A 24065-nucleotide genomic window follows, 5' to 3' on the forward strand; every position below is an offset into this window, starting at 1 on the left:
CAGCGCGCACACTTTGGACCAGGAGCCAGACAGGGCGCCGCGCGGGTCTCTCTGCACCCCCCCTGCGTGATCAGGACTCCACCCGTGAACTGGGTGTGATGAAAACTATCTTTTTCACTAAGGAGCGTGGACTTTACAATGTTACTATGTAGCATAGTATCGTCGTCGGCAGCCGTCTGTCTCGAGAGACGATGGTGTAGCTTCTTAAGAGTCTATCTGCACCGCCGAGAATGGCTGTGCAGTCCGACTCGGGAGTGACACGGTATCTGTCTCCTCCCGTGTTGAATCGACATCTTGCGATGACGCTGGAGTGTCCTCTCCAGTGAAGCTGAAGCTACAGAGCCTGGGCAGGGTGATATGGAGGGTCTGCTGTTGCCCATGCAGCAGACCCCCCCTCTCTTCGCAGCTGAAGGGTCCAAGGGAAAGACGGAGTCGATACAGCTTGGCTTCAGGTGCGCTGCAGGGATTGCCGGTGTTGACTACAACGTCAAACCGCCTTAGGGACTCCGGCTCCGGATTTTCTGTCGGGGTTTACTCCCTTAGCCTTTCCCCTGAAGAGGTATGCCGCAAGGCAGCGGAGGTTTTTTGGAGTCAGAGTTTTCCTTCTCTGATGTGCCCTGACTGGAAGATCGAACCAGCGACACTTAGCTCGCAGGCCGACGCTCAATCCACTGAGCTAAACCAGCCAGGGCAATATGTAGCATAGTAACTGTGCGGTAAGAGCATCTATGTACCAATCAGAGTTATTCAAACAACACTGTGGACATTCTAACGATACGAAATACCACCTGACTGAACATTAAATCTAGGATTTTAAAGAGAAAATCAAAATATTATAAGTTCTGCAAATACGATTCTTTCCATTTCACGGTTGATTTTCCAAATTCTTCTCTGGGTCTCCGACTTGTATCCGTAACGACTTATTTCAGGATAAGATGAGCACAATGCGGACACGTGGCTTCCAACCGCAGCCTCTTCCCCACTCCTGTCCTTTCCGACCCAATCACTGGAAGGGGGAGGTGGGCAGGGGGCAGGGTGTGTCTCACAGTGGGGGAGGGGGCGGGAGCACCACACCGCTGTATCAGCAGGTGCATGGCCTCTGTGGGCAGCGGAGAGCAAGCCCCTCGGGGAGACCGGCCCCGCAGGCCGCCCACACGCCCCGTCTGGGTGGGTGACTGCCTGGAGAACCGTGGGCGGCCAGTAGAGGCTCCCACGTCCCTCTCCCAGCACGGGCGTCCCATCCTCCTCCGGGGCCGACAGCAAAGCCCACCCGCAGTCTCTGTGCCACCCCTCCAGAGCCTGCCACCCACCGCGTGAGCGCGTCGGCTCAGCACCGCCCCCAAACCGCAGGAGCTGCTGGTGACCGTCAGTTCCTAATGGTTGGAAAAGCTGGGAAATACTGTGTGAACTGCGAAAATGACACGAAGTTCAGGCCCAACGCTCACGGGACAGTTGTCACAGAGCACAATCAAGGCCAGGCCGCACGCCCACACAGTACGGGGCTGGAGGGGGGGGTGCCGGCCGGCTGTGACCGGGTCACAGGGGGCGCCCTCACGGCATCCCATGGCGCCAGCCAAAAGCACTGCAGCCTCTTGTTGTCTGCACACCAGAGACGTGGGGAGCAGGGGAGCCACAGTGTGTCTATCGCAGGCCCAAACTGCGCAGCGCGTCACTAACACTCTGAGGACCAAGAGCTCTAATTCTTCAGTCTCCCACAATTAAAATTCATTTTTACAAAAACTAGTCATGGCATGTGGCTTCTGCCTCTCCAGTTGCACCGTGTCCCTGGAATAAAGTCAGCAGGGGCCTCCCTCTGCACCTGCCAGCCACAGGGGGTCAGAGCTCCCACCTCGCCCCTGCGGGAGGGAGAGGCCGGCACTGGCTGCTGGGTTTCCGTGAGCATCATCTTCAGCGAGGCGGCAAGTTCAGAGACAGGCACTGCCCAGCAGCGGGCATGTGCAGCCGGGACATGTTCCCTGCCCCCCGCACGTCCCCTCCAGCCAGCACCCAGCCTGGGCCAGGGCCCGGCACCCCAGCCACCACAGAAGGCAGGGTGAGCACACAGCCTGGGAAAAATGACCTGAAGGATCATGGCTGATCTCTGCAAGCGCCTGTTCAAATCCAGGGGCGTCACCTGCAATTCACGACATAAGGGAAACTAATAAGCCAGTGAGGAAGCGGGTGGTATGAAATCTGCCGGATTCAGAGAAATCCAGGTCCATCCTCCCGCTGCTCTGCCAAGTGTGCCTTTCAGCCAAGGAAGCAGAGCTAGGGTGTCACCTGTTTTGCCTGCTCTGATGCAGAGAAGAGGGTGGGGGAAGGGGCCCCACTAAGAGGGGAGCACCGCCTCTCCAGGCCCAGAAACCTCACTGCCAGGGACCCACCTGTGCCTCCTTCCTGTGGGCGAGGGTCCGACCCAGCCCCGCAGCTCGCGATGCCCGTTCTTCCCGGCGCACACAGCCGCCCGAGACGCCAAAGCAGCGCACTCTCAATGCTGACGTGCCTGGGCTGGAACGCGGAGGCTCGCCCTCTACACGTGAAAACCCCCAGTTACGGCCCTGATGTCCTGCGCGCCAGGTTTTTACGATACAGAAGCTTGAGTTGGGCATTTTGTTCTGTAGACACAACGGTGGACACCAGGTATCAGGTGCCTGAGTGACCTAACAGGACAGGAAATGCCAAACAGGAAGGCGCACATTCTCAGGTTTACTCCTGTTTCAGAAACGTTAGTGAAAGGGTCACATCTCTCTCCCACTCACACAAATACGGCCCTAAATCAGAGACTTTTAATCATATGGGGAGCACCTTATTGAGGAAGTACTGCTGTTACCCAGAGACCTTTCTGATAACCACTATCAGACAAAAGGCAAAACTCCTGGACGCTCAGCATGGGATTAATGTGTCACCACACCTCAGGCTCAGGCTCGTATCACCCAAAGGGTGAAACAAGGACTCGCTGGACTGCCCACCCACAGAGGACCGAGGAGCTACATCGGTCAACACCGATGGGAGCCCCGTGTAAACGACGGGACAAGCTTCACGCGTTCTTTCAGCTGCCAGGATAAGAGGAAGGAAAATTGTGTGCCGGGCACGAGAACATGCCGTGCAATTCAATAGCCCAGTCTTAGCCAGAAAGCGCTGCTCACACAACAGCGTCACGGGTCCCTTAGTCTGACCTGCGCGGCGGCAGCGGCAGACAGACATGCGATGACAGCGTTCTCTGAATCCCAGCTACAGGCTTAAAGGAACAAAATGAAATCAATGTTCCCAAATCCTCATTATTTAACATTTTTATACCTTCTATAAAAAAGTCTTCCTCTGCATTTTAATACAAGACCACTCGCTTTCTGCACGATCGCTCTGTGGCCCATGTCAGGTTCTCTTACTCTCCTCTAATAGAAGTTTCTTTAAATTCCTGGTCCTTCTCCGCACAAATTCTTTCCATGAGAACGTGCAAGTCCTCCCCTTACTTTGCACGTGTTTCCTCACTTTCGTCCCTCGGTGTTAACTAGCGTTTGTTAGTCCCACCTGTTTGTTCACAGATAGTTCCAGTTTCCTGTAGTTCAGCTGAGCAAACGTACACCCGCGCGGAGTGACAAGTGCTGCCACCGTAAAAGAAACAGTCAGGACTTTCCTTTCTCCCCAAGAGCTATTTCCTAGGTTTGTGTCCCCGCACAATGAAAACGGGCACGAACCTTAAATACTACGAAGCTTCCCCCAAACGAAGTCTGACACACACAGTATCAGACTTACGGGGACAGAGGGGCCCCACTGACGCGGGGAGACTGGACCCGAGGGGCAGACGGGTTGACGGCCCCCCGGCGACGGTGTCCGTGTGTCCTGAGTCTGAGGGCCACCCCGGCGACGGTGTCCGTGTGTCCTGAGTCTGTGGGAGGCGGCGCCGGAGCCCGTCTCATGCACGCAAGCCTGGAAGACAGAACCGACAGGTGTTCTGTGTCGGAGAACCACGAGCTGGCGACCTGCTCTGCAACGACGACGTCTACCCAGCGCCGATCGGGTGTCACAGCCGCACCCCAATGCCGCACAAAACACGCGAGTCGCGGGAGTGGATTTACGCTTTTCCTCTTAGACCTTCTGTTAATGAACTTGTGTTAATACAAGAGCTGTCAGCACCTGCTCGCGTCTGACGACTAAGGAGGGAGCACAGGTCTGTATGCCCCCCGCTTGGGGGACCGTCACCGGCGCCGCGTCAACGCCCATCGGAGCCCCCGCGTCAGAGCGCCGTGAGGAAGTGTTTTCCTCAGTGCGAACAGCGCGACTGCGCCGCGGCGCCAGCGGGAGACGGCCGGGCTCGGCCACAGCCCCTCACCTGGGACCGCCCGGCTTCAGGCGGAAGGAAACAAGGGCTCACAGCGCCCGGGGAGCGGGCTTATATGCACAGCAGTCCCCACCCCCCGCCCCTGATTGGCCCGTCCTCATGCAAATGAGGGTGCCAAATCCCCACAGTTCGATTGGCCCAAAAGGCACTGTCCTGATTGGTCAAAATAGGGCCACTGGGATTGGTCAGAGCCGCACAGCTCTGATTGGACGGGAAAGCCCCAGCCCTATTGGCCGGAATAGGATCCCGGTGACTCCTCTGTAAGGGCTCCGCCGGCGGGACCGCTGCAGACAGTCAGCTCGGTGCGGGCTGCTCCCTGAGTGCAGGTTGTATGAGGCGCCCAGAGCACCGACAGGTGCTAGGCTTTGTGTTTTGTTCGGTTATTTTTTAATTTTGTGTCTCAATTAGCCACCAAGAGCCCTTCTTTGTAGGTATTTTCTTTCTTGGGCTTGACAGACCTCCCTGGAAGTCCTAAACTGAGTGGGAAAGTGATACAGTGTCCTGCACTTACCGCAGGTATGACATTCCAGCCCCGCTGCCCCCGCGACAGGTGAGAGTCCGCGAAGTGGGAGCCTTACACTTACTTTAGTATTTACATATATTCTAAGGCTTTATAAACCCTTCCCGCACGCTTATAAACCGTTCCCAGTCCCTTATTAACCTCTCCCACTCCCTTATTAACCTTTTCACACTTTTATAAACACTACTTATGTTCTCAAACATATTCTACACTTTTAAACCTACGTAACTTTAACATACGTGTACAGTACCGCAAAATCCTGTGATATAGCGAAAAATCCGCAATAAATAATTAAGTATAATATTTTTTTAAATCCCACGATACAGTGAGGCCGCGCTAAGTGACCCGCGCTATAGAGACGGACTGCTGTAGTATATTGTCCTTTCCATAAACCTGCAAGAGAACTTCCTAGTGATCAGCTTGAAATTTGAGCAATTTAAATATTTAAAATTTTTATTTAACTATTAATTAAGTTTTAAAAAGACACACATTCATCCTAGCTGGTGTGGCTCAGTGGATTGAGCACCAGCCTGTGAACCAAAGAGTCCCTGGTTCGATTCCCAGTCGGGGCTCAGGCCTGGGTTGCAGCCAGGTCCCCAGCTGGGGGCGCACCAGAGGCAACACGTCGATGTTTCTCTCCCTCTCTTTCCCCCTCTCTTCCCCTCTGTCTAAAATAAATAAAATATTTAAAAATAAATTAAAATTTTAAGTCTATTTCATTTTGTTTTATATCTTTAAACCAATAAATTAATAGAATTTTTCTATCTATGTGGAGAATGCTTTTTGGTTTTTATTTTATTACCAATTTATTATCTCATAATGGAGAGAGAATACTGTTTTTTTGTTCTTATTTTAATCTACGGAGCTTTTCTCTGACCTCGTGTTCGATGTGCATGAGAAAGGAAGGTAAAGGATACGTTACTGATTACGTGACCCAGGCTTTTAGGGGTTGAACTTTGCCCCGTCTGACCTCAGGATCACATAGTCTCGCTCTGCGGTCATCTCCCTGACGAACACTCGCCCACCTCTCTCTAACCCTCCCCAGCACCCCGGCCCAGGCCGCCTCCTGCATCCGACAGAGACTCGGACTTCGTGCCTGTAAAACGCACTGTGAGAGTCTCGTCCCCACAGGTGAGCGCGTCCTGCCTGCACCAGCGGGTGTGACAGAGCTGTGGGCCTCAGTCCCAGCCATCGGTTCACTTCTGATTCCACAGAACAGAAACCGAGAAGCTTCCATTGTATGGTCTGGGTCAGTCCCGCTTGCTTATGTATTTCTTTGGCACTTAAAAAGCACTGCATTCGTGTTTCAGTAACCACCTTTTACTAAAATCTTTATATAAAACTCTTAACCCGAGACACTGTGTCTGCTCCCTACTCCGCCCAATACTGAGATTTTCTCATCTATTTCCTTTCCTCTACCATCCAGTCTGTCATTACAGTCATCTTAATAATGATATTCTTGAATAAATCTGAGTTTCCAATTCAGACGTCAGCTGCACGTGACAGCTTCCATGATTCTCTACGAGAAAGTCCAGGGACTCACTCTGCTTTCTGGAAAACAGTAACAGACACAACGTTCACAAAGGGTGTGGGTGCCACCAACCCCGCCTTTTAGTTTGTCGACAGTTGAATGTATTTGTTGCTCGCCTTGAACCTTTTGTTAAAACTTCTTCAATCTCACCTGGGTTTTCAAGTGTTTTTCTTCAAGAATGAACCAAGGCCACGCTATTCATTCGGTTTGGGCGTGTTCAGCATAGGGTGCCTGGTTTTATACTTAAAGGGCAACATCTGGATATGAAAGTCGTTGACAGAGATGTTCTCTTTCAGAATATGTTAAATATGTTCCTCTCGATGTCTTCTAACATGAAACAATGGTTTAGAGAGACTGAACGCTAACTGACAGCCCTTCCTTTATAAGTGCTTGAAGATTTGAACAAAAAGTTGCTTTGTTGGCATTGGGGTTTTTTTTAATGATTATAGTCAAATAGATCTGTTAACCTATTTACTATGTTTTGGTGCTGACCAGTGTGTGTGAATTCTCCTAGGTGCCTTTTCAATATAAAGATTTAAGCAATTTCTGAAAAACTATTTTTGAATTACAAATTTAAATATTACTTATGTTCTTGCTTTAAAAAACAGTCTTCAGGGACTCCGTACGCACAGCCGAGCCTCTCCTGCCAGGCCCCGTGGGCTGCCCCGTCATCGCTCTGTCCGTGCGGGGGTGCATTTACTGGTTGGTCCCTGCTCTGCTGCACTCGCTCACATCTGCTCTGTGTTCTGAAACCCGTTTTCTCACGCTCTCCTAACTTGGCCAGTTTTCACCCCACAGAGCCTGCTGTCCAGCAATTTCGTTTCTGAGCTCGTGTTTCTGCCTCAGCTGCTCTGTCCAAGTCTGTTTTCTTAATTTAGTTCAGCTCATTTGTAAACACATCGTGAGTTTCCATCTGCCTAGAAAACACACGTTCCTGGTGAGGTCTCATCTTCCGCGAGGATGTTTCTTGGGCACCCTCATCCTCTTGAACGACAGAAAAGACTGTCACACACACAGTCTGTGTGACACCATGGACTGGAAATGGGACACACAGGAGAAGAGATGGGGCTAGACGGCAAGTTGGAGACGCGTTGTGAAGATTCTCGGACGCCACACAAAAGGCGCGCGGTTCCCATTCCACGTCGTGTTGCAGAACCAGCAGGTGTTCTGGGCAGAAAAGCAGCGTCATCAGCCGCGGTGAGTTCCCGCCACTGGGGAGATCTTCCCTGTGACTGAGCACGTCGCTCTCATCGTCGACTTCGTCACAACACTTTTGCTTTAGAGAAGCCGCTGCTGGGAGCAGACGGGGTCCGAGTCACGACAGTTTCTGCACAGACTGCGCTGCTGTTATTAGCGGCCCCCCCTCATCCGTGGGGATGCTTCAGGCCCTCGAGTCCACGCACAGCCACGTGTTCCCACGTCAGCTTCACCTGCCGTCTTCCTGCTTCTCATGGTTTTGTATCTTAATTTTAATTATATTTTCAAGTTGCACTCACATATGTTGACTTAAAAAATGGGGATCAAAAATTTCAAGAAAATTCAGTGTCCGCAGTTGACTTCCACTGGCCCCTGCGAGGACAAACCCACACTCCAGCTGTCCCGTGTGCGGGTAGCATTCAAGCCTTCGAGCACATACGGATTTTATATGCTACCTGAAAACCAGGAAGTTATTGTACATGATAAGACGTAACAAAAGACAAGTTAATTGGATACATGGGTGGATTTAAACTGGCAAGAGAGTTTGGGGCACAGTGGTGCCAGCACACTTTTTATTCAAAATTGCAAAAATAAAATAAAAAGTGTATCCAATATGGTGGCAAGTAGTTCATATTGTCAAATAAATGTTACTTATTTTAATATTTTTAGTTGCTTTAATAAATTCACAAATTATTAATTAGCTGCATGGTAATCAACTTTTAGAATAATGTAATTGTTTTCTTTGAAAACACCGCAACTACCTCATTTAGCGACGAACTCAAGTATTATCGAGCAGAGGACTAAGATGTCCGTGGAACACAGCTGGTTATGAACTAGTAAAATTTTGAATAACTTTTCCTATTTAAGAGTTTCATAAAATAGTTTTCAATATTCTCAAATTCAATTCTTTCCAGTTAAACTGAGTAAGAAAGATATTTTAGAAAGTAAAACTGACTCTCAATTAAATTGTAAAGTGATTATTTCCAAGTGAACATCACGATTTCCTCGAATTTCTGGAAACTTCTGTATGTCTTTTTTGCTGCTATAATAACCCATGTAGACTGGCAGTGAGTTGCAGGGTCTCCCCCGAAGTGATGCACCCAAGTCCTACCCCCAGCACCCGCCAGGGCACCCCTATTTGGAAACAGCATCTCTGCAGGTTCAGTTATGTTGAGGGTCCAAGGATCATCGTGGCTGCGGGTGTCCAGAGAGCAGGGTCCTCATCACAGAAAGAAGAGAGAGACCGAGACCCGTGTGGGGACAGAGAGGAGCCTGCAGGGGAAGCCCCACGCCCAGGACGCCGGGACCCGCTGCCACCAGCAGGAGTGGAAGAGGTGGGGGCCGGGCCCCCCCCAAACCCTGGAGGGGCCCATCCCCCCGGCACCTGGACATCAGACTCCAGCCTCCGGCGGCGGGAGGATCCATTTCTGTTGTTCACGCTGCCAGGGTCGTGGTCCCTTGGGACAGCAGCCCGAGGGACATGTTAAGGACAGGTGGACAAAATAAATCAGCCCCGGCTCCAAACCTGCCCCCGCTGCGTGTTGTTTCACCCGCTATGTCGCTGCCTGAGCAGCACGGAGCACTCAGGGGACAGCCTGTGCGACAGCGCGGGGAACGGACGGCAGGGGGAACGGACGACGGGCGTGGCAAGTCCCGAGCGTCACGGAAAACACCCGACGGCCCCTCATGGCCCGCACGCTCCTGCGGGGGAAACACTACTTGTGTGTGTGACTTACTCCTGAGCTCTAGTGAACGTGCACCCACGTCACACAGCCCCCCGGGGGCACATCTGGGGTCACCTACGTGTCTGTCCTCGGCCCCGCTGGCCACAAACTGCCCGCAAGGGCTGAAGGCCACGCCACACGGGTAGCAGCGGCTGGGGTGGCCCTCGAATCGGCGCTCACACCTGCGAGAAAAGACAGGAGACATCAGGGGGTAAAGGAATTCTTTCATTTTTAACACGTGTTCGGATAAAGACACAGACCTGCTGCTTTCCTTCACACGTTCGGACAAACCAGTAAGAACATCTTCAGTGAGGACGGCAAACCCTCAGCAGGGCGCTTCATTTCTCAGACGGGACCAAACTAACACTAATGACGCTTTTCCTAGATGAAGACTGCTAAGTGACAAACACATTCTGGAGATCGTTGGAAATACAAAAACCCTTTAAAATGAAATCATTTAAATCAATGACTCAAAACCTTTTGGGAGATTCAACACTCCGTTGAGGCAGGGTAAGTTTTTCAGTCAACTATTTATCAAGTGCTGTAGAAGATTAGTTTATTGTTTAAAAAAAAAACCTGCCAGGGAATTAATGCTGGTTTTATTGAGAAAAATTGCCACCACCCTTGGGGACAGCCGGAGTCTTCCCAGCCTGCCCCAGCCCCAGCGGTGCTCCCCGGGCCGACGGTGCTGCCCAAGGTGCCCTGGGGTGGCTGTGTCCCCTCCACCCAGAACAGGGTGTTGTCTGAGGGTACAGCACCCGACTGCCCCTCTGGCCCTTGACGCTTGGGCCACAGCCCCACGCAGGGCGGAGGAAAGGCCAGCAGCGGTCATTTACCACCCCCCACGCACGTGGCCTTTTCTGTGTGTGCATCAGACTCTTCTCAGACAGGCCAGTGTGGACCGACTCACCCCCGCCTTGTCGTGTCTGGAAAAGGAGCTCAGACGCGTCCGCTGCCTATGAGAACGCGGGGCTCCGTGCACACAGTCAGGAACGGGTTTCCGGGGCCCCAGCCCCGCCCCCAGCTGCCGCAGGCCAGGCCGGCCAGGCCTCACCTCAGGGTCCGCAGGTCCCACGGGCGGATCCCGTCCCCAAAGGCTGTCGTTACAAAAGGATTGTAAGCCGGAGGCTGCGGGGTCATAAATGCCGACCCCTGTAACGCAGAGGAAGAAGCCGCGGTGTGAGCCCCAAAGGCCGTATTAACGGTCACTGTGCTGCTGCTGCAGCAGAAGCTTCTCTTCCTATTTATAACAATTTCATAACTGGGCTCAAAACCTCCTCCCTATGAATAATCACTAACGGTACATTCTGACCCTGAGGCTTAGCGATGTCTTTTTCTCTGTATGCAAAGCCACAGAATGTTACAAAAGTACAAACGGAAAAAGATCACAAGGCTCAGATGTTAGTACTTCAAATTGATTTTCAAAGTACAGCGCATGACCCATATTCGATGACCTGCTGACCGCCAGGCCCTGAGACCCCGCGGGTCACCCTGAGCACTGACCCCGGGCATTCCTCCGACCGGTCCCCTGGCCTCGGGCAGGCTCTCGCCCTATGCCACTGTCTCAGATGCACGACGTGACCTGAACTGAACGGCAATCCGTCTGCAGAGCCGTGTGGCTAAAACCCGATTTAACTGTCTTACGCGTCATGACGATGCCCTTCTTTCCTCTGTGTCAAGAATTTCTGAAATTGTAGGGTAAACGGAATGAAGCCTCTCCATGGCACTTACGCCTAAATGCACCCCTGCCCAGAAGGGACTCTCCTTCACAGACAGGAAGCAAAGGCTTCCCTGAACTCAGCAGCAGTGACAACCTCACACACACGTGGGACCCTAACTCTGCGGCAGACGGCACCCTGCACACTGGCTTCTCGCCCTCCGCTCAGGCCTGCGGCGTACACACAGCTTCACGCCCATTTTCAGGTGAGAAGCATTGTGCACGCCACTGAGGCGGGCACAGCCTGCTGGTCCCAGCTGGGACCGTCTGCGATGGCCCGGTGACCCCTGAGGTGACACACAGCACGCAGACAGGGTCCACGATGTCGGAGACCAGGCCCTGAGTACAGGAAGGATGAGACAGGGACCTTGTTCAGCGGACAGATGGACGGGGGGAGCCGTGGCCTCGCCCGACAGCAGGGCGCGTCTCTGGAAGCTGAACCGGAACCTGAACAGCGCGGAGCGACGCCCACGGCCAGAGCCTTCCCTGGGCTCCGACAGTCTTAGCCTCGACCGAGTCTTTACGGCTTTGGCGTGAACACCAAAAGGACAGAAAGAACAGAACAAGCTAAAGGGAAATAAAATCAGTACTTACACAGCAGTGCTCACAGGTCAGTTTCCACACAGAAAAATGATGGCAGCAAAGACGAAGGGACTGAGCAAAACGAACACATGTGTACATAACACCCAGACACGGACACAGGGCGGGGAGGCCAGAGGAAGGCCGCGGGGCGGGCGGCAGCGGGCGGCGCAGGAAACGGGGACCGAAGGAGACTCTGCCCGGGCGGCGGCGCGCGGTGCCCATGCAGGGGACGCACTGTTGGCTTGTGCGCGTGAAGCCTGTGTGGTTTTGCAAACCAACGTGACCCAGTAAGTTCAATGAAAGACAAGAAAAATGACAACGGGGAGGGGGACGGCTGTCTGACAGGGGGCACCTCGAAAAGAGCCAGGCGCCCTGAATGCAGAAATCAGGAGACCAAAGGGATCTGTCCTCACCACTCATCACACATTAGAGACCAGAGGTGACAGGTGGCAGAAGCGTGGTAGGGAATGTGTTGAAACGTAACATTTATCTTCGTGACAGAGCTCTTTTCACCTGAGAACAACGTCCGGGCTTCTCAGTGACCTCTCGCTGCCGTGCACTCACCACAGACTCCGACTCTGGAAGAACTGATCAGACACCCGACGACAGAACGTCTCACGATGGCTGGGTGTGGGGAAGCTGTATCTCTGCATAGCTTATACGTGGCATTTTGAGAGCACGTTAAACACTTCCAAATGCCATTTGTCGCACTTTTACACCCCAAACCCATGTGCTGACTCGTCGCCCCCAAAACTCCATGCCCTGTGAGTTTATACCCGATTTCCTACACCAATGCCTGCGTCCTTTCTCTCTGTGGCGACGGGGTGGGGGGCGTGGCTCAAACCAGCAACACCGACGGAGCGGGTCCCTGGCACAGACCACCGTTCTGCGGCCCCGAGGCGCTGACACCCCAAATGCACCGGTGCCCGCCGGCCAGGCGAGCCTGCCGGGTCCTCCGTCAGAGCACCAGCCGCAGTGAAGAGAGCCGGGGTCAGTTGTGCGGAGACGGAGGGGCTGGGCTGCGGGTGGTGAGCGCGGACCGTGATACACAGAATGTGCACCTGAAACCCCCGTGTTATTAACCTCCGTCACCCCAACGCATTCAGCAAAAAGGCTGCTGATCCGCACCTTATGGAGGTATACTTGAATTTTTAAAAAATCATAATACCTAAAAAATAAGAGGGGCATTAGGCTAATAATCATTTTAAGTATTAGACTCAATTTTCAAATTCATTTAAAACCTAGAAACATGTAAGGTCTGACTGATAATCTCCACCCCAGTCCCAACGGGTCTCGCTGTGAAACCCACCGCAGGAGACCCAGCTCTCGAATTCGGAGCAGAGGGCCCGTTCCTGCCGCAAGCGCCGGCTGAGTCTGCGCCTTCCCCGCCTCCCGGGGACAGGTCCCGTGGCCTGACCCACGCTGTGTTCCCGAAGGCTGCTTCTAGGGGCCTCGTGAAGAAGTTACAACATGCTTCAAAGAGATTCCTTCACTCATCTGGGGACCTACCGCACAGTGTTTAAAATATCCGTGTTCTGTTTTTATACAAGACGATTCCTTATAAATAAAGCAAGCAAAATAATCTTTTCTTCAACAACTCTCTCCAAACTGATAGTTTCTGTATATAAACCAGAAAAACCTTCCCGTATCAGAGTCTGAAATGTCCTCATTCACGAGCCTCCGAGCGTATAAGGACGAGGAAGAGCCAAGACCCCATCCAAGACCACAGAGGCCCCGCCGGGGCGTGGACGACACCCGCCCCACAGCTTCCCCGGCCCCGTCCCAGCCTCCATCCCAGGCCAGACCCCGGCCTGGGCTGACTCACCCCCTCCCCATGACGGTCTGCACAGCCGTCCCACCCGACGGCCCACAGGGACCTGAACCCGCAGCCCCAGGCCTGCTCCCGCCGCGCCTGAGAAGGCCCCTCGGCCAGTGCCTGCACGCCCCCTCCCGTGCCCACCCTCGCTTCCCCGCCCACACAGGTGACCCAACAGGCACGTCAGGGACACCCGGAACAACGCACTCAAGCTGCGGAGAGCAGTCTTTTCACCAACATAGTGAGACTTCACTTTAAAAAATGAGACCCTTGAATCGCAACAAGATCTCAGAAGGCATTAGAAAGTAAACCCCGAATCTGGAAAGCCATCCCAAATATATCACAATTCAAAACTGTAGCTGCAGTCCAACCGCAGGTTTGCTCAGTCTCTGGAAAGCCGTTTTGAATAACAAAGTATCTTTGGAACTAACCTGTGAGACCATGAATTCATCTAAATACTCTTCTCCTCCAACCCTGAGCCTTAACCTCTGCCGCGGGTAACTGCAAACCGTTTCTCTACGAAAACGGGGTGCTATACCGGACGCACAGAAGCTGCGGACGCACGGAGGCCGCTCCGCACCCGAGGCCCGTGGGCCGGCGCCCCCGTCCGGTCAGTGTGAGACACCCAGGCCCTCGTCAGGATCCAAGCGGGAACATGTGCCTAGTGAAGTCGAAACGGGCCCTTAGAGTAATCAAAGACCAAGAGAGAAACACGAACACCCAGCACACTGTGCAGGTATCTTCTCAGGTCAGACAGCGAGGCGGGAATAACCTAACGACCAACAAGAATTCACATTCCAGTCGGTGGCAAACGTGTACGATTGCATCGCACGTTTGTATCAGTTAAACGCTACAAACTTTACAAACGGTGCGCAGTCCCAAACACTCACTGTATTCTGACAGATTTGGTGGACAGGCCGGGAGTGGGCTCCGGCGATCACGGCCGCACTGTGGCCAGCGTTGAGGTCGAAGACTTCCACGGCGCGGTTGCGGCTGCCAGCCAGCGTGAGGTCTGCGGGCTCGTCAGGGAACGTTCTCAAGCCCCGTGCACTCGGGGGGCAGCGGCCACAGCCTCGGAAGCACCCAGAGGTCCCGGCCCCCGGGCCCCACGCCCCAGGCCAGCCCTGCACCTCCGGCAGCCGATGGGAGGCTGGGGGGCCGCCCAGGACAGTGGGGAGCCCCCGGGGTCGAGCGGACTCCCGCTGACAGCTAAGTGGGTGTGAGAGGCGCAGCAGACACACCGCGGGCGGGCGTGAGCGTGGGCAAGTGGGCGCCAGGCTCCAAGGCGGGCCTGAGACAGGCGTCGATGGCAGAGCCGCGCGGCCCAGGGCCCCACTGCACGAGCGAGCAGAGGACATGTCACCAGTGCGTGTGATCAACTGCAGGGACTTGGTACAAGGGCAATTCACGAACTTAGGGTCATGTCCCACCAGAACTACCCAACGGCCAACCTTTAGCCCAAAACACTAAAAAGCATACACGGCAGAAGAAATACACCAAAGTACTAAAAGTCCACCTTGCGGACAGCGTCCTGGGCTTGGTGACAAACCAACACTAACACCGAACGAGGCAGAAACCGCCCTTCAAGGTTACGATGACCAGAGTGACACGTTCCTGCTGGGTGGTTGTTCGTTCCGTTTTTAGCAGAAGGTTCTAGAATAGAAACACATATCTAATAGAAGATACTGGAACCTTCTAGCCCTCACGCCAGTGCTTATGAAATTTCAACAGCAGAACTCTTCAAAGGAACATGAATTAGGCCTTTGAATACATTAGATTGTTATAAAATAAACTCCTGAAGATTAATTCTTGCCTCTAAGTATATTTAAATCAAGGCTTTTTAACTAAAAGGGATGCTGTTGGCCATCAAAACTCAAAAAATTAAGGTTTTGGACTCGGTCTGAGACTCCCCGAGCAGCAGCTGCCCCGAGCCTTCCCCGCCGGCGGGTGGGGGGCAGGCGACGGCTCAGGCTGGGGCAGGGGCCGAGCAGGCCACTGCACAAGGCTCCGCGTCACTCTGTGCGGTTCCCGAAGCGACGGAGCAGCCACGGCAGGTTAGGCCACCCGCTTGCCACACGTCAGAGGCTCTGTGGCATCGGTCTCTCCCTTTGAGAACTGCTCACTGCTCAGATGCATTGGGGACGTTCATCAGAATTAACTAATCAGAGCCTGCGAGTGCCCAGCGCCCGGCGACGCCCGGCTGGAGCTCAGGCCGGAAGGATACAGGAGTAAAAGCCGTTGGCGGCCGACAGGCTGGTGACCGCCGCGGCGTCCGCCGTGGGGAGCCTGAGGACGGGGCGGCACCGGCTCCTCTGCTTGTATCTGGAAAAAAGGCGCAGACAGTCAGCGTCTCCGCTTTTGTCACGGGAGCGAAGCTTCGACCTGTAAAACATTCCCATCAAAGTCGCTTTCATTTCACCGAATAACCCTGTTCTATAACTGTGGGCGAGTGTGAGCTCCCTTAACCTCACTTCACAAAACTTCATGAAAAGATGTCGCTATTTACAGCCAAAAATCTTCTCTGCTGTCCATGAGAAAGCAGACTTTTCTCCTAATTCTAAAGTCATCGTGTATACGTAAGGAGACATCCAATCAGTAATAAATGATTTGCATTTCCACTTACACATAATTTCTTAATATTTCCTAAAGGTTTAATAAACACGTGGTCTTAACCCTGACAATGACCACACAGAGCGCGAGAAGTCAGCCATCCGTGAGGGCGTGGCGGGGGGTGGGGGGGGCGCAGTTGGGGGAAGGCCCACGGGGGTGCGCTCTGGGCGCTAGCAGGTGACAGCAGGTGAGGGCAGAGCCGCTGGGCGCTCCGTGAGGATGAGCCAGGCCGTCACCTGCACCTTCCACGGGCAGGACATGCAGCACGGGCAGCAGGCGGGGCCCGCAAGGAGCTACAGCAGCAAACACGAAACAGCTCTGAGGGCCAGGGAGGGGAGGGGACACTGCTTAAGTCACGATTTCAACCAGTTGCAGCTGAATTCATTCCAGCGCAACACCAAGTATGGAGCAGGTTGTGGGCCGGAGCACCTGGCCGTGAGTGGGGCTGCGGGCCGTGGGCCCCCACAGTGGGTCTGCTGATGGCCAGAGGTGAGCGGAGCCACGGAGAACGGGAGGGCTCATAGCGGCGCACCTTCAGTAAAATGCCACAGGGAAGGACAAAGGCAGACCGAGGCCACCAGTCCCGCCCCCACCTGGGGGAAGGGCGGCCGGGGGGTAGGTGCCTGTGGCCTGCTTGGTGGTGGGGACAGTCCTGCACGGGGAGCCTCAGGGTTTGAGAAGCTAGTGGTCGCTCCCAGCCGAGGCCAGTACTGGGGGGTGAAGAGGCTGCGGACACCGCGCCCAGCCCTGCCGGGACTGCAAAGGACACTGACTCGGCGCCCGCCAGCCCCTCGGGGTCGAGAGGCCTTGCCGACATGGTCACACGTAGCTCGCTGGTGAGACGCCACTTCCTGCAACTACGGAAAAAAGAGGCTCAGGGGACAGGCCAGCGACCTCGTCATCTCGTCCCTGCGCGCATCCACGTGGTGCTTGAGTAGCAGCAGCTCCGGGCCGGCCGCCGACAGCAGGAAGGAGTCGAGGTAGTAAAACTGGCCGGCCCGCACGGGCGTCGCGAACACGTCCTTGCCCTGCAGTGGGGGGATGTGGCAGCATCACCATCCTGTGACCGAGCCTCGTGCAGGGGACCCGCTGCTCTAACAGGGACACCGCGTCAGGGCACCAAGCATCAGCTTGCACTACAGGGGCTCCTGGTCAACCAAGTCACGGCTTCCGCTCCTGCTTCCTGACTGCGCCTGAGACGCTACAGGGTTCCACTCTCCTGCCGTGAGTGCTGGCAGGTCTGGGCATCGAAAACGTGAAAATGAAAGACACTTAAACTTGGCAGCAAAGACACAAACTACCAAGGATTTCATTAAAGCCAAAATCCTAAACAGGTTTAAACAGTCGGTGTGAGGCGCCCACGCTCACGCCGCTCAGCCCACACGTGTGGTGTTAACACCCCTAAACAAGGTCCCCTCGTAGCTGCTGCCCCCCAACCCTGGAGCCTGAGCCCGCCCTGTGCCCCCGGGCTCGTTCCCCGGCGTCCGACCCCTTACAGTGAGACGCACACGCACAAGAAGGTGGCGCGTGGGGGCCCGGGTCCCAGTATACCCGCCCCCACAGTCATCTCCCGCCTCTCGTTCCCCAGACGCTCCCCAGTGACCTCCTCTACGTGCCCTGAAACGAAGGCCACTTCCTCCTCGTGACACGCCCTGGGCCATTATTGTTACCTCTCATACATCCATCTGTTCCAGTATCTTAGTGTTAAGTTTTGCCACTTGGAGACCATAACGAATGCAAGGCATAGCTGACTACACGTGTGTGCATGTTACATACGTGTGCCCCTCACGCATGGACACACATGCACATGTACGCTGGGGAACGCCTGCATCACTAACTTCCAGTGCATTGAAGCAGACGCCTGGCGGCCCCATTTCCTGGCCTCCCAGCTGCAGAGCAAGCCCGGTCACAGCCACAGCCACCCGACTATCCCGGGGTCACAGGACTGGTCCCGGGGGGGTTGGCAGAAGTTACCAGACACAGGACGGGCTCTCTCCTGCGAACAGACCACAGCCTCAGGGTCCCGTCCTGGGAGGCAGACAGCAGCCACCGGCCATCGTGGCTCCAGTCCAAGGTGCTCACAGCCCCGTCATGACCTGGTGGGGGAAAGGCGGGATGGAGGGACAGGGGTCACAGTGACGGTGACGCCCGTGGGACCAAGGCCCACAGAGGCGATAACTCCGCTGTGAGGCTCCATGTGGTTTCTGAAGAACATGTTTCCAAAATCCACATTTTTAAAAAATATGACATTAAAAATCATGTGTGCATCTGAGAGTGTGTTTTAAAAGAATCTTATAAAATGTAGAAAATTATAAAACGTCACTTTAAAGAACTGTTTTCTTGGGACGTTGAAGGAAGCGTCAGCAGGACTGACTGAGCGTGTTCACGTGAGACCTGGTGGCCGCGAAGAGTGTGATGCGCTTTACCCAGGACGTCAGTCCCCAGGCGCCCAGGCACGCCGGCACGCGTCACACCGTGGGACCCCCACGCCAGCCGGAAGTTTCCTGCACAGACCCCACAGCTTCCAGACACACAGGAGCACAGGCGGAGCGGTCAGGGGACGGGGAGAGGGTGGCGAGCTCCGTCTCCCTCTGCTGGCTTCTCGCTCCCCATCGACACGCTGTAAGAGGCTCCTGTGACCATGTGGGACTCGCTTTCCTGGCCACCACACCAGCCAACTGCGTGTGAGGGTGTCCAGTGACGGGAAGGCCGTGCCCCTTAAACATACAGAGGCGGCCCAGCCACGGAAACAGCGCGTCCTGACGGGGACGACGGCAGCACCAGCCCCAGCACCCGGCTCCGAGCCCTTTGTGATGGCAGCTGCGGCGAAAGAGCCACTGTGGCGGCACGTGCACTGCCCTGACCCGTGCGGCGGCCACGTGCCCATCACATACACACTCACCGACGACGGTGCAGTGCTTCACACCGTCTCCCACCCACACGTGTCCAGGAGCCAGAAGGACCGACGGAACACGCAGCTCTGTAAGAAGGGCCGCGTGGCAGCTCTGGGACCCGCAGGGGACACGGAGGCCCTCGGTGTGGCTCTGCTGCCCTCTGCTGGCCGTGTCCCAGAATGTGGGTCATCGCGGCGGCTGATATGACTGCCCTGCACTTGTCCTTGCCTGAGGCCCTGCGACCCAGGCCGAGGTGCCCAGAGGTCCCAGTGCTGCTGCCCGCGTGGCCCACGGCAGCAAAGCACCCGCCGTCCAGCGGCCGGAGCCCCTCCGCCCCGGGCTCGGGTCCCAGCAGCCTGCGGCAAGAGGACAGCAGGCAGGGTGAGAGGCAGAGTCCCGACCAGGGACTGAGGACCAGGAAGCAAGCCACTCCGAGCTTCACTTCCCCCTTTCACGAGCATTAGTTTTTCTGTAATTCCATAATCTTTCCTGAAACTTTAACTAGATGGGCCGCAGCCCTGTCCCTGTGCGGGGACCCAGGCCTGCCGCAGACAGCGGCACTCGGGGGAGAAGGGGCTGAACTCCGAGCAGAAACAGAAGGCCCGTTACTGAGCTGGTGGCTCTCAAACCGCACAGCTGTGCCCTCAGGCGCTGAGCTAGGGAGGGAATTTTAATTTAGCATCTGGTTTTCACCACTATCAAAACACCCAAAAGATATGTATTTGCCTTCGATCGTGACAGATAAAAGCAGCTCTTCGTCTGCTTTCTGGGAGTTGAGAAGCACCAGACACATTTCCAAGGTTGCAACTCGCGACTGTGATTTTCCCAAAACAGGTGGGTAGTGAGGACTCTTCCCCAAAACAGAAACCGGGCCCGTGTCTCACAGCTGGGTTTCAGCGTCACTGTGTTCCCTAAGTTCCGCAGAAGCTCTTCTCCCAACGATCAGATTCCTCAAGAAATGCCCAGAGCGCGCGGTTACCCGCCGTGCCGACGGCTGAGCAGCAGAGCAAGGCGCACGGAGCCCCGGCGTCCAGGGGCTCAGCCAGGGCACCACGACCGGCCCAGAACCAGGACGCTGTGCACTGTGCGCGGACACCGAGCGAGGGCGGCACTGGGCCACCTTCCGAGGACGTCCCCCTGGACAGGGAGCCGCAGGCCTGGGAAAGCCAGTGCGGGCGCCTGGGGACACACTGGGGCACTTGTCCCCATGGGTGTGGCCCCCAGCCCCCCTAGGCGCACGGCCCCTGCTCCTCCCCAGCACCCCCTCCCTAGCCCAAGACCCCGTGGGCTGTCGCCGCTGGTCCCAGTATCTACCACAGGGGCTTGGGAGCAGCGTTGGGAACTGGAGGCAGAGGGCAGAGGGCATGGGCAGGGCAGAGTCCATTCTGGGCAGGAAGCTGGTGCAGCAACCGGCAGACGTGGCCACCCTGGTCACAGACCCACCAAGTGACGGCAATGAGCCAGCTGCGCTACAGGAGCGTCTGCGGGCCGGCCCTGCGCCTCTCACGGCGCATTTCAATTGCACGTCCACAGACTCCCCCTCACTCCGCACCCCCAGCCCAGCCTGCAGCACTTCCGCCTGACCAGAGGCGCCAGGGACGCCCTCTCCCGGGAGCAGGGCTCCGCAGGGTCCGCTTTGTTCAATCTCCCTGTTGTGACTTACTGATAGATTAGATGTGAAGAATGAGCAAGAAAGAAAGGATCAAGTCTGGCTACTCAGTTTTGGGTTTGAGCAATTTAGGTGATGGGGGAAGAGTGGGAGAGGAACATATTTGGGTATTTATACTCTTTTTTAGAACTCCAGACTCCCAGGAAAGTGAATCTCTTTGGTCCAAAATGTGATATTAGGTGGTTCTCTTAGAAGAGGAAGTAGGTAGGGAGGAAATGATGAGCACTGACTTTTTTTACCCTCTTGTGTTCACTGCCTAAGACTGGAGGACGGGAAACATACCAAGCCTTTGTTAGGTGTTGAAATGTTCAGGTGTCCTGGTAACTGGTGTTAAAATAAAATATTTTCATTGCAAAATAGAACATCAGTGAAAGAGTGTATGGCTTGATGAAATGCTGTAAGGTAGACACCGTTGTAATCACCAATCAGGTTAAGAAATAGAACTTTGCCACCATCCGTAGCAGGCCCTTCTGAGTTCTCCATCCCAGTCACAGTCGTCTTTTCCCATAAGGAACCATTATCCCAGCTGACTCTTATAGTAATAACCTAAATGTGCATTACTACGCACTCTAGATTAGTCTTGCTGATTAAAAAGTAGTCTCTATATGAGTTGTCACCGTTAATCTTTAGGCTAGTCCTCTATTCCTTTTCTTGTTGAAGAACCCTGGCTGTTTGAATTGTTTCCCAGTTTCCCACTGCCTGGACTTGACTCATTGCTTACTCAAGACGTAGTTCAACATGTTCCTTTCTCCTCTGTAATTCTTGCAGATGCCTAGTGGATCCAGAGAATAGATCAGACTCAAGTTTGATCCCTTGGGCATTGTTATAGGTGGTGTTTGGCAAGACTATACAAGCTACTTTGTGTCTAGTTGTCTCTCTTTTTAGGGATGTTGGTAACTCTTCGTGGTTAGTGCTTATTTTTTGCCATTTCATTGGATTTTGCTAAATGGTGGATTCTAAATACATTGTTTTGTTTTTATTTATTAGTTAGAATGTTTATATAAAGAGTGACTTCCTCATCTTGTTTGGTTACCCAGTGAAGGAAAAAACTCGATAAATGTTTGATTCTTTCCCTTTACCCATTTTCAAGATAATGAATCAGTTTCCTATTTTCTTCCAAAGGGGACCAATTTTTTTTTTTTTAATGCCATTATGAGCTGTTGGATTTAAATGCATTTGATGGATTTTAATCCATTGCAGATACTGTTGCTGAAACTCAGAGTGTCCCATCTTTGGTCAGTGGGAGTCTCTTGAGAAGACAACATGACTAGTGGTAGCTTCCTTGCTGTCTTCTGTGATAAGATAGGCAGGGCTCATCTTGTCCATTTTCTGCCCCAGATCTGGAATGCACTATTTCTCTTAAGAAGTCCTACTTTCTTTTAGTGAGAAATGGTATTTCAAGACCCTAACCTGGGCACTAACGTTGTGTTCACCATTTTTATTTTTTAAAAGTATTTTTATTTTATTTTATTTTTTTCATCACCATTTATCCCTTCATATCCTCTTCCACCTCCACCTACCCCCACTTCCTTGTGTTATTTTTAAATAGCATTTTATTCATAGATAGGGGAACGGACTCTTTTTTTTTTTCAAATTATAGACTATTTTATCAAAAAATGGGATGGCACTGGCAGTTTTGAGTTTCTTTCCCTGGATAACACCTCCACATAAATTTATGATTCTTAAGTTTGAGTCAGACATATGGGCAAGTTTTGTGGTAGAGACTATTTAGTGTTGACTGTTATCTTCAAGTTCTCCCTCTCTTACTCTGGTTACGTTTGCTGTTATCCTAATATCCAGCCTCACTTCTTTCTCACTGCTAAATGTTTCAGGTGACCTAGTTTCTTCGTTTCTTAAATGAAAAAAGATATAGAAAATAAAAGAATCTAAGACAAATGACACCACTAGTGATAAGATCAGATTTCAGGCCCACCCCCCCTGCACTTTTTTTTTTTAAGGTAGAATTCTTAGCCTGCTTGTCTTGCATAGATAAAAATATTTGTTATCTGTGGCTCTGACTGGTTTGGCTCAGCGGGTTGGGCATTGTCCTGCAGACCGAAAGGATTCCCAGTCAGGGCACATGCCTGGGTTGCAGACCAGGTCCCTGGTTGGGGGCATGGGAGAGGCAACAGTCGATGCTTTTCTTGCACATGGATGTTTCTCTCCCTCTCTTTCTCCCTCATTTACCCTCTCTGTAAAAATAAATAAATAAGATCTTAAAAATATATATATATATATCTACAAATAATTCAAGAGCATCTTGAGGCTGCTTTATAAATTTAACTCTGACTATAGTATGATGAATTGCAAAATGAAGCACATCTATATTAAATGCTATATGTTAGCCTTTTTTGTTAAATTTTATTGTGCTTTAAATAAATAAAATGAGGCATTTGTCTCTGTGACCTAGTTGGTAATTTACATTTGTCAGTGAGTCACATAACTTTTCTTTTTAGAATTAGTTTTGGTATAATTACTTACTGTATTAAAAGACCTTAGTCTGCACTGCTAAGTTTAGTCTGTCATTTTGCATTGAAATAGCAACCAGTAACCATTTTTCAACGATCATCTATTCAAACACTTCTAATAATTAGTGAAATGTTGATCATAGAAAGTGGTTGGAGAGAAATGATTGCTGTGAATAAAATTTGTAGTTTATGTAATTCCTAAGAATTATAAGAAACCAATGTCCAACTGAGCAGAATTCCATAAAATTCCAGTGGAAATAATGAACTCTTGAGAAGAAAGTATTTTAGTGATTCTTCTTTTCCTGGTTGATTGAGGTTTCCATTTATGCTCTTGATTCTCATTATATACTTTTAAGATTATTTTCTCTCTTTTTTTTTTTTCTAGTAGAAAAGAATTCAAGTACCCAGATCTCAGAACTTTATTAGTCAGCTTTAATTAATATTCTGCGAGCTAAGTGTGGTTCAATCTTCCAGTCAGGGCACATCAGAGAAGGAAAACTCTGACTCCAAAAAACCTCCGCTGCCTTGCGGCATACCTCTTCAGGGGAAAGGCTAGGGGAGTAAACCCCGACAGAAAATCCGGAGCCGGAGTCCCTAAGGCGGTTTGACGTTGTAGTCAACACCGGCAACTCCTGCGGCGCACCTGAACCCAAGCTGTATTGACTCCGTCTTTCCCTTGGACCCTTCAGCTGCGAAGAGAGGGGGGGTCTGCTGCATGGGCAACAGCAGACCCTCCATATCACCCTGCCCAGGCTCTGTAGCTTCAGCTTCACTGGAGAGGACACTCCAGCGTCATCGCAAGATGTCGATTCAACACGGGAGGAGACAGATACCGTGTCACTCCCGAGTCGGACTGCACAGCCATTCTCGGCGGTGCAGATAGACTCTTAAGAAGCTACACCATCGTCTCTCGAGACGGACGGCTGCCAACGACGATATGTGCATGTGTGCCATGGATATGTATGCCATATGCATGTGTGAGCGTGTGTGGGTGTACT

The 24065-nt window shown here is 53.0% G+C and overlaps 1 protein-coding gene across 1 annotated transcript in view; it reads right to left on the minus strand.

Annotated features, from left to right (window-relative positions):
- WDR27 (WD repeat domain 27) overlaps positions 1–24065 on the minus strand; it is a 32540-nt gene that overhangs the window by 3824 nt on the left and 4651 nt on the right. The window contains 9 exon segments of the mRNA XM_090280857.1: positions 3754–3882; positions 3884–3927; positions 9391–9493; positions 10366–10463; positions 14317–14438; positions 15651–15748; positions 16931–17064; positions 18011–18141; positions 19159–19286. Of these exon segments, the coding sequence (XP_090136983.1) occupies positions 3754–3882; positions 3884–3927; positions 9391–9493; positions 10366–10463; positions 14317–14438; positions 15651–15748; positions 16931–17064; positions 18011–18141; positions 19159–19286 (987 nt within the window).

The sequence above is a fragment of the Furipterus horrens genome, unplaced genomic scaffold (genome assembly GCF_987537825.1).
Source record: "Furipterus horrens unplaced genomic scaffold, mFurHor1.1.pri manual_scaffold_6, whole genome shotgun sequence".
Taxonomy (NCBI): domain Eukaryota; kingdom Metazoa; phylum Chordata; class Mammalia; order Chiroptera; family Furipteridae; genus Furipterus; species Furipterus horrens.